Source organism: Asparagus officinalis, chromosome 5 (assembly GCF_001876935.1).
Source record: "Asparagus officinalis chromosome 5, Aspof.V1, whole genome shotgun sequence".
Lineage (NCBI taxonomy): Eukaryota > Viridiplantae > Streptophyta > Magnoliopsida > Asparagales > Asparagaceae > Asparagus > Asparagus officinalis.
In genome coordinates this window covers 43,380,952-43,392,220 of record NC_033798.1, presented here as the reverse complement: position 1 = coordinate 43,392,220, position 11,269 = coordinate 43,380,952, and the positions used below count along the sequence as shown (strand labels likewise).

At 38.8% G+C, this 11,269-nt stretch overlaps 2 protein-coding genes across 2 annotated transcripts in view; both read left to right on the top strand.

Annotated features, from left to right (window-relative positions):
* Nucleotides 437-1,273, top strand: LOC109841764. Its single transcript, XM_020410704.1, has 3 exons — nt 437-551; nt 626-739; nt 824-1,273. The coding sequence occupies exons 2-3, from the start codon at nt 638-640 to the stop codon at nt 1,271-1,273; spliced, it is 552 nt and encodes a 183-aa protein (XP_020266293.1). The 5' UTR covers nt 437-551; nt 626-637.
* Nucleotides 8,075-11,269, top strand: part of LOC109841763 (protein GrpE-like) — a 9,333-nt gene continuing 6,138 nt past the window's right edge. The window contains exon 1 of the mRNA XM_020410703.1: nt 8,075-8,304. Within this exon, the coding sequence (XP_020266292.1) occupies nt 8,203-8,304 (102 nt within the window). The 5' untranslated portion in view covers nt 8,075-8,202. The remainder of the gene's footprint in view (nt 8,305-11,269) is intronic.

Here is an 11,269-nt window from a genome sequence, read left to right as displayed (position 1 = left end):
TGATTTGTTCCTTTGGATGGTTTGATGTGAATTTCCAAGCTTTAGGTGGTTCAACTTGATCTTGAGCGTTTGTGCTATCCACATCCTTTTGAACTTCTATAGAGGGAGTGTCATTGATTTGCAACAAGTCCAATCCTCCCTCAATATCATCATCATCATCTTTCCTAGGCAACACAACTTGAGAGCCAACATTAGTCTCATCAAAAGTAACGTTTATAGACTCTTCAACAACGAGGCTTCGTTTATTGAAGACCCTATAAGCCTTACTTCGAGGTGCATAACCCAAGAAAATACCAACATCAATTTTGGAATCAAATTTATCATGGTGATCTTTTGTATTTAAAATAAAGCATTTGCAACCAAAGACACGAAAATAACCAATGAAAGGAGTTTTTCCATAATAAAGTTCATAAGGAGTTTTCTTAAAATACTTTATTTTGTAGAAAATATGTGAAACGGCATCGGCGAATCGTAGATCAAAGCTATACGATCACTTTTTAGGAGCTACTTCTTATGCTCAGATCGAGCATAAGTATTTGAGCGAAAACCCGGTATGATCATATTATTAAAACTGATTTCATGTGATTAGTTTCCTACATTTAATTTGGAATTTAATATATCACAGGACGCTTTGACTATGCCCCCGACTCTTCTGGCTAAAAGAGCTTATACACCACCCCAGGGCTATGAAAATGTAGAGGGAAATGACAAAAAGGTGGAGAAAATTAATGAATTGAACGTAAGTATAAGATTAATTTTAGATTTGTATATACTTAATGATTTTTCATCAAAGTTTCTAATTTTTATGATATATGATATGCAGGCGGCGCTGGAAGCTTCTCAAAACGATGTCTTCACCCGTGTCACGCAGTCTCGAAGTACAGAGGACACTCCTGTAGAGCCTAACCGCATGACCAGAGACGAGTGGATGGAAGTTGTCGACGGAGCTTACGGTTTACACTCAAGAAAGAAAGGAAGAGTGCCTCTGTCAAGTACTAGAGTTAAGACACTCACCACCACCAATAAGCCTAGCAGCCAATCTGTGACATCGACGCGACACGGTGACACGTCATATGTCGTGGGTAAGATTGGAAAATACTTGATGAAGAATGTTGAAATTCCATTGGCTTTAAGTTTTCTTCCCACTATTAAGCACGAGTTAAGTGGTGCACAAACGACTTGGGATGTCGTTCAGCGACTCATCAATTCTCAACTCTTAAAGGACTTGCTTCCGCAGCCTATGTACATGGATATCATGGAGATGGACATTTGATGAGCATGCAGCTGCAAGTGGTAGAGAGGTATATATATTATATTATATATGTATTTATTATGAATATTTTAGAATATATTTCCATATTGATTTATATCTTTTTAGGCTAGAGGAGGTGCTGTAGGAAGCAGCAGTACGGTACGATATTTTAATACAATCGTCACCGATGATAGGGATCACGATAATAGAAACCAAGACGACTAAGACGAATGAGTAGTGAGTTAGACTTTTTTGTTACTTTTGTGGACTTTTAGATTGTATGGAACATATTATGACCTCCGGTATATATATATATATATATATGAATCGATGAATGATGAATGTGATTATTATTGGATGTGAATATTGTTAGATCTGAATCGATGAATATGAATATTGTTGAATATATTGTGAATATTGATAGCAACAGGTATATATTCCCGATTGGGGGCTCAAAAGCATATATATATATATATATATATGAATCGATGAATGATGAATGTGATTATTATTGGATGTGAATATTGTTAGATCTGAATCGATGAATATGAATATTGTTGAATATATTGTGAATATTGATAGCAACAGGTATATATTCCCGATTGGGGGCTCAAAAGCAGCAATTTTTTTCGAATTACATTCATTAGAGACGGAACGGTTTGTCGCTAATAAATATTGGCAACAGGGAATTTCGTTGCCAATGTACATACATTGGTGACGGCGACATTCGTCACCAATGCTTATTGGTGACGGGAAGCCCTCCATCGCCAATAAGCTTTGGCAACGGATAGATTATCATCGGCAAAGCTTATTAGCGATGGGAAACCCCCCGTCGCCAATAAGCTCTGGCGACGGATAGATTGACGTCGCCAAAATGCATTGGCGACAGCATAGGACCCATCACCAATGCTTTCCATCACCAATGCCTCTCCGTCGCCAATAAACATTAGCGACGGATGCCCCCGTCTCCAATGTACATTAGCGAGGGGATTATTAGCGATGGACTATTAGGCATCACGAATGTCCATTCGTGATGGATTTGACTGCATTGGCGACGAATTTTCCCGTTGCCAATGCTTTATTTTCTACTAGTGTTAGTGATAGATGGATCTAGTTAGTGATAATGTGCGTCACTTTGGAATTATTTTTAGTGTTGATAAATGGTGTCCCTGAAGGTCAGATCACTCCTTCTAGAGGACTCCGATGAGGAGACCATGTATCTTCATACTTATTCTTATTGTACACAGAGGAATTCCCAGCAATCATTAGGCAGATAGCTGAAAGTGGTGCAATTCATGGTATTTGGATTATTAGATAGGTCCGATGATCTCCATTTTTTTTTTGAATGATAGTCCTCTATTTGCTAGAGCCTCTCTTGCATTGGGTTAAAAAATTAATGTTGATAAATCAGTGCCTCACTTCAACAAGAATGTATTAGAAAAACCCAAAAGGAGTATTCGAGTGAAGCTTGAAGTACATGAGTTGGTTCAGTTTGATAAATATCTTAGTTTTCTCTTGATGCCAGATCAGTCAACAAAGGAAATATTAACATCTATTCTTGAAATGATGCGATCAAAGTTGTCGTGGTGGAAAGAGAAATATTTGTTGAAGGCAGGTAAAGAGATTTTAATCAAGAGTATAGCACAAGCCATTCCTACATATACTATGAGTGTTTTTCTCCTTCAGAATTCTTTTTGTTGTGATAAAGAGATCCAAGGATTTTTGTGGGGTTTGAAAAATAATGAGAGGGAATTACATTGGTTATCTTGGGACTCTCTTTGTTCGGCTAAAGATCATGGTGATATGGGTTTCATGATTTGAGAGCTTTCAATCGAGCTTTATTAGCTAAGGAGTGATACGAGTTGTCGTGCGAGCACCCTTTGGTCGCGAAATTACCAAAAGGTGGGTTGAGAAAAGGACGACCAAAACACAAGAACAATTCAGTTTGGCGAAGGAAAATACCTTCTCTAGATTATGAAGAACAAAAGATTACAATCTCTCCCTCACAATCTCACTCTAGAATTGAAGAACAAGCTCTCCAAATCTCAATCTAGAATCTAATTTCTCTTGATTAAACTCTCTGACCTAAAAGATGTTTAGAAACCCTAAAACAATCCCTTATATAGGTGTACAAACGTGGATGGCAATTTGGTAAATAACCAGACCCAAAACCAACAGGAAAACGCGTGAACAGAATCCCAAACGAATCAGGAAACCATCGATGAGTCGACTCATGACTGAGATGAGTCGACTCGACAGAAACTGGAGAAATCTTAATAACCAGCGATGAGTCGACTCATGACAGTCATGAGTCGACTCAACCTGATGAGTCGACTCATAACAGTCATGAGTCGACTCACAGGCTGAAAACTGGGTACTTCGATTCTTCTGCTCGTCGTCTTGTTCCACGCTTCCTCCTGTGTCCCCTTATACTGTTTGACACCCCCTATTCTCATGCTAGTATGAGAATCATCTATCTTCAAGCTCCCATGAGGATCGCTAAGTTCCGAAGAGAAGATACACCCGTATCATGTGTCCCCTCTTTAAGAACTTGAAGTCCCGTTCAAGTTAGAACTTCAGCTGAGGAAACTCTTGAGCTCCTCCATCTTTTCTGTACCATCTAGCCTTGCTAGGAATCCGGTCTCGACGTCCGATCGGAAACAACTCATTCGTCCCGCGTCTCGTCATAGTCACCGCTCGCTCTAAGTTGCAATCCTTTGTCGATGGCTTTTCTGGAAGTCTAATGCACAGCGAGACAAACTTCTTGCTTGTATTCACTAGTCTCTTCGCTCGCGTCACCGTCCCCAAGCTTGTCTCCTTCGGAAGAGATGCCGAACGAAATATGACCTTTTCACCATCCTTAGTGAAGGTGTACTTCTGGGCCCGCCTCTCGTAGATCGCATATCTATCCCATAAGTACGGATTACCCAGTATAATCTGACAAACATCCAATGGAACGACATCGCATGTGACCTCGTCAATATACGATTCATGGAGCGCAAATCTGACAGTGCATTGATCAACTACACTCAGTTTCTCCTCCTTCTGAATCCACCCCAATGGATAGGGTTTCGGATGCTTGACCGTCTTCAGACCTAGCTTCTGCACCAATACCTCGGATATAAAATTCTTCTCGCTACCCGAATCAATAATGGCATCAACCAAACTGGTCTTCACTTGCAACTTAAGAACAAAGAGTTGCTCTCTCGGGTCGTCGTCCTCTTTCATGGTCTGTTTTCTCGTCATAAGATTGAGACTGCTGTTGGGCTCTGTCATCCCCGGGACTTCCTTCGGACCTTGAGCTATCATGTATGCCTTTTTCTCCTCCTTCCTCTTCAACCCTCTTGGTTTCAGATGAGGATACTTCTCCCAGCACCGATCAGCTTCGTACCCTGTCTTCTCGCAGTGACTACAAATCAGCTCTGCTTTCCCTGGATCACCCTTTTTCTTCTCCTCCTTAGATTAAGAACCACTAGACTCGCCTCCCGTCTGTTTGGAACCTCCCTTAGCCTCGTTGCCCTTCTTTTGTCTACCCTCAATGGCAATTGCCTTCACGCTCGCCTCTGCAATTGATTCCACCGTGAATAGCCTCATCTCCTTTCGGATGTGATCGCTCAATCCCGCCATATACTTCATAAATACGGAATATTCCTCCCGCCATATACTTCATAAACACAGAATATTCTTCTGTCGCAATGTTGAGGACCATCGCCTGCTGCTGGAACTCTGTGGTGTATTCTTGAACGGTTTAATTGACCCTTTGGCGCAAGTCGTACCACTTATACCAACGCTCTTTAAGGAATCCCACCGGGTAGAACTGCTTCCTCAGTAACTCCTTAAACTTGTTCCACGATACCGCTTTCTTCTCCTACTTGCAGTAGGATTTCCACCACGTCAATGCGTGCCCTGAAAGCTTCAAAGTCGCGAACACAATCTTCTCTTTCGACGAATAGCCATAAAGAGTAAAATACGTCTCCATCCGCTCGATCCAGTCATCAAGCCTCTCGACGTCAACACTCCCATCATAAACAGGAATCTCCACCTTAAAGTCAATCTTCAGGTTTTGATAAGAATTCTTACCACCTTGATGCAATACAGTCTTAATGGTCTCCTCCTCCTCGTCGGAATCTGAATCTACTCTTTCCACATCGGACTCAATAATTTTCTTCGAAGAAGATTCACCTTGTTTGCCACCTCCATGGATAAGACTGACGAGTTGTGTGAGAGTCGAACCTATCGTCTCGATCTGCTTCTCCAATGCATCAATCCTCGCTGAATTGTCTCCTTCAGTCATCTTCTCCTTCCTTAAATCTTGGACTCCTTCCAATGAAATAAGGATCTCGCCAAGCTTCTTGTATTGGGATCGAGTAAGGACCATACACAGGATGCCCCTTTCATCAGATCTGAGGCTCTGATACCAACTTGATACGAGTTGCCGTGCGAGCACCCTTTGGTCGCGAAATTACCAAAAGGTGGGTTGAGAAAATGACGACCAAAACACAAGAACAATTCAGTTTGGCGAAGGAAAATACCTTCTCTAGATTATGAAGAACAAAAAATTACAATCTCTCCCTCACAATCTCACTCTAGAATTGAAGAACAAGCTCTCCAAATCTCAATCTAGAATCTAATCTCTCTTGATTAAACTCTCTGACCTAAAAGATGTTTAGAAACCCTAAAACAATCCCTTATATAGGTGTACAAACGTGGATGACAATTTGGTAAATAACCAGACCCAAAACCAACAGGAAAACGCGTGAACAGAATCCCAAACGAATCAGGAAACCATCGATGAGTCGACTCATGACTGAGATGAGTCGACTCGACAGAAACTGGAGAAATCTTAATAACCAGCGATGAGTCGACTCATGACAGTCATGAGTCGACTCAACCTGATGAGTCGACTCATAACAGTCATGAGTCGACTCACAGGCTGAAAACTGGGTACTTCGATTCTTCTGCTCGTCGTCTTGTTCCACGCTTCCTCCTGTGTCCCCTTATACTGTTTGACACCCCCTATTCTTATGCTAGTATGAGAATCATCTATCCTCAAGCTCCCATGAGGATCGCTAAGTTCCGAAGAGAAGATACACCCGTATCAAGGAGGGTTGGTGACTTCTTTAAAATAAGGATTCTTTGTTCTATATAGTTTTTTGTGCAAACTTTTGTAACTCTTCATTCATGGATGCTACTTTGGGTAATCAATCTTTTAATGTTTGGCAGAGTATTTTGACGAGGAAGGAGGTCCTAGACTCGAGTTGGTTGTGGAGGGTAGGCAATGATAGGATGATTAAGATTTGGCATGACAAATGGATTCGTTCTCTTCTTCCTTTTTGAGTCTCTTCTTTAGAGGTTTGTAGAGTGTGACGGGTACGTGGTTTTCCTCAAATGGTAGATGAGATTCTCTTTTTATTAGAACCATTTTCTTCTTCTATTGAAGCTATGACAATTTTTAGCATTCCTCTTGCACCACATTTGAATCAAGATAAAATTATTTATAATAGAGAGAAGAATGGGTCTTTTATGGTGAGAAGTGCATGGTACTTAGTTTGCAAGATTCTTTATAATAGAGAGGATAACTAGCTGGGGGAGTTAGTAAAAAATTTTGGAGGAGTCTTTGGGGGTGTAAGATACCCAAAAAAGGTGTGTGCTTTTGGGTGGAGAGTTTGTAGAGTAACTCTTGCAACGAGAGACTCTTTGCAACTTCACCATATTGGATCGATCCAAGTTGTCCTCTATGCATTTTCGAGCTAGAAGAGGAGAATCATTTATTCTATCTTCGCCTTGTGGCGTTTTAGGTATGGCAACGTTGTTTCATGGAAATGCCACTAATTCGGTGAGACCATGGTGGATTATAGTGTTGCAACATTATGGTCAGGAGGGTCTTCACAATGTTTTGGTTGTGGCATGGTTTTTCTGGTTAAATCATACTTGCAGGATGCCAACATAATTGTGTCTATAATTTTGGATTACCTTATTGAGTTTCGTCATGTACACAAGACACAAGTTAGCTCAAATTTAGTTGCTTATGCATGAAATCTATCTAGAAGTGGGCGAGTGAAAGTTAATTGTGATGCTACATGTAATCCTCACCTCGAGATGGCTGCCATTGGTGTGGTGATTCGAGATAGTAATGGAGTTGTATTAAAAGTGATTTCAACTATTTGACCTAATTATTTGTGAGTTGAAGGCTATTGAAAGAGGCCTCCGGTTTGCTTGTGATGAAGGTTTTAGGTCGATTGAAGTTGAATCAGATAGTCCATTAGCTATTATAGCCTTGCAGATGAATAATTATGCTTTAGCTCATTTCAGATATATTGTAGACAATATTAATTTGCAGCTCAAGGTTTTCTTCTGTGTAGCTTCGCTTATATGAGGAGAGAAGCCAACGTTGTGGCTCATTGTCTTGCACAGTTAAGGTATAGATCTAGGCAAAACCAAGTATGGAGTGATTGCATATTTATTCCTCTCAAATATTTTATATTTACAAATTTACTTTCTAAATCTTGGTATTTGCAAATCGCACCTCCAAAACTGGTCTTTCTACCCCTCAAATGATAATGTTGGTTTCTAAACAGGTCAATGACAATGTTTCCTATAATATCCAATAGATTTGCAATATTTTCTAATCTAAAAATTATGATTACTAAGTGGAAGGGGAAAAAAATCAATGTGTTAAAATTTGGGGGTAAGTTTACAGATAACAAGATTTGGAGGTAAATTTGTAAATATGGAAGATTTGTGGATGATTCTTATCGGGTTTCGGATCAGTACCGTTTGCAACCTAAGATGGTTCTAGAACCGGTCTTCTCCGTTCTAGCCTTTTTGCCCGGTTCGTTTCCTGGGCGAGCACTTTCTTCCTCCACAAGCAGAACTAAAACCCTAAACCCCAATCGTCCAATTATTTATTTCCCAGTTTCCTCAAATTTAATCGCAATAAAATCAAAATAATGGCCTTTAGGGTTCTCTCTCGCATCGCAAAGAGCAGCCTCACTCAGCGCTTGATCCTTGAGTCCAAACGCCACGAACCTATTTCGGTTTCTTCAACCAAGGTGAGATTTTTTTTTCCGATGATTTTGTGTTTATTTTCAATTTCTTCATCTGGTTATTGGTAAAAAGTTTCCCTTTAAGTTTAATTTACTGGTTTCTGGAATAGCTGAGCTACGGATTTTGTGTCAGGATATGGATGCTGGTTTATTTGGGAATTCTATCGATTTTTCCTCTCTGTGTTGATAAAAACTGAATTTTTATGTTACTCGGAATTAGTTTCAGTTGGTGTATAGTTTTCGGAATTGGTACGATTTTTAGAACAAAATTGATTTTGTTTGATTTTTATCTTGATAAGTCTAAATAAAATTAGGAAAGATGCCAATTTTCTCATTTGAAACCTGTCTCGTTCCTTGTTAGCTTATAAAAAATGAAGCTTCATAATATTGCAGTAGCAAAAGGTAGTTTTCCTTTTACGGTGCAGAACTTATTGTAGATTGTTATCACTGTCCCATTTATATCTAGTTGCATCAAATCATGGTTTTGGATCTTGAGATATCACCATGGGAATTATTGTAAAAAATGTCATGGTGGATATTATGAAAAGTTTCAAGTCTTGTAATGTAAAGATCATTTCCCATCTTGTATTGGGGGAAAAGATAAAGGAAAAAAGGGAAAAATCTGAACATCTCTCTTGTTTTGCGGAAATAAAATGTTTATATTTTCATAGCACCAACTAAAATTTGAGGTGATGTACATTTTGAGCTCAGAAATAAAATAACTGAGTTTTTGGGCTGTAGGGAGTGAGCTCTTGTTGCTTCCTTTCCTATTTCTTTTAATTAAAACGTGAAAATGAAATATTATAGTAAAAGGTTAATATTTTTCTAGTAATATCTAAATTTTGGAAATTGTTTAAATTGCTCATTGATAAAATAATCAACGAGAGCAATGTGATATGCAGTTGTGGGGAATACTTGAAAGGAAAATTGTTAGAATTCAATGCCTTGATTTTTTTGGTATCAAATCTTGATGGTTATGCGATTATGCGTACCACTAAAATTTTAGTGTCACATTTCTCCCATTAAGTTAAAGGGCTAAATTGTTCATTGTTATCATAGCAATGAATGAAACTGATGTGTTAGACTTGTTTATTGCTAATGGCGGAATTCTGAAATTGTATAGTGAATACTGAACTTGATATGGACTAAAGAAACTGATTTCATTTACTGCGAAGGGAGTTTAATGGTGGAAAGAAGTGCACACTGAAGGAAACCAGCCTATTTTCCTTGCTCACCTTCTAGTTAGAAGGAGAAAAATCTTGAGATTATTCCAATTATCTCAATGAGTAAAGTACTTCTCATAGGACATGGCTACTTTTTGGAAGCAAAATTGATGATTATGCTTAACTAAAATACTAAAATTCGAATTATACTAATGATAGAAAAAGGGGTTTCTGAACATAAATTGCATTGGAGCACTATATATAGTAGCATATGTCAGTGTTATCAATGTGCGAGGCGCAAAACATATTTACGCGCACATGCGCAAGGATCAACGCGATGCGCGCGCCCGAGTGATGCGAGGCGCACACCGCCCACATAATTTTTCAAAATATATAATCAAGCGCGAAAGAACATGTTTTTAGAATTCACATAAAAAATGTCATGATAAATAATATCTTACTACAAAATGACAATATAATGCCTTAATTTTTAATGCTAACACCCAACATAGTAGCAAAATTCATAAATTTTCAAGTCAAATGTTAAATCAAGATTAATATCCAAGCAAAGGATTAGTAATGGTCCTCAATTGAAGGCTACTAAAAAGGTCTAATGGATTTATTTTGCTTTTTGGGATATGGAATATCAAGTATAAAGACTCGATTGAAATGTTAATAAACAAAATTATATGAGGATATGTTTTACATGCACCCTGCACAAAGTAAGGATGTACGCGAGGCGCAAAAGGCGCTGCTGCATCAGAAGTGGGGCGTTTCGCCACCGCCCCGCATCGTAAGGCGCGGTGCAGTGGGGCACGCGCCTTTGAAAACACAGGCATATATCAATGATTCCAATTACTGTTGCTGTTTCATGAAGCAAAAGTGATGAGATGACTGGAATCTCATTGTTAGAATAGACTGTTGTACTAGAAAAGCTACTAATAGGAATAACAGTATGTTAAAATGGCCGTCATCTAGGATCACCTGTTAATTTTGTACGTACTTGACAAAATCTAATATCCAAGGGAAAAATTGTTTCCTTAATTATTAAATCCTTAAGGCATTTCTTATCTGATAACTGCTTGTGAATCTGTTTGACCACTACCTGGTTTGATAATTTTGCTATGAGCACAAAAAGGCAAAGACCAGTGGTTTGTAATTGATTGCAAGAGCATATTACATGACTACCGCCTTACATGCAACTGACGTATTGTACTAGTTATTAGTATCGAGGGCATTCTGAACAGGAATGTTTACTATATAAACTGACATATAGTTGCTCACGGGAAGTATCCAATGGTCTTGCCTAAGCCAGCAGAACTAGATTACAAAGTGATGCCTACTCTAAAGTCTGGATTTAGCTCTTTATGAGCTTAAAGGTTATAGAGGCATGGTATAGCGGCTAAATGACATTTAAATACCCTATTACCTTAATACTTAAATACTCTTAAGTTGTAAAAAGTAGCACTTAAATACCCTTGGGTAGCTGTTAGAATGTTGTAAACGGTGTTTAAAAAAGCCGGTTAGGATGAAAATACCCCTCTAACCCCTTCAATAGTTAAACAATGCTAAATATAGGAAACCCCCTTTTAACTTTGGACAATTATCAGATAACCCCACATAACTTTAAAGTATTAGAAATCCCCTTAAGTTTAGGGTTATAAAAAAACCCTTTTAACTTTGAGATCTTATCAGGAAACCCCTCTAAAAGCGATGGTTTTAAGGGGGTTTCTTATAAAAGCTTAAAGTTAAAGGGAGTTTTCATGATAAAATAAAGGTTTTTTTTTTTTGGGGGGGGGGGGGGTTTT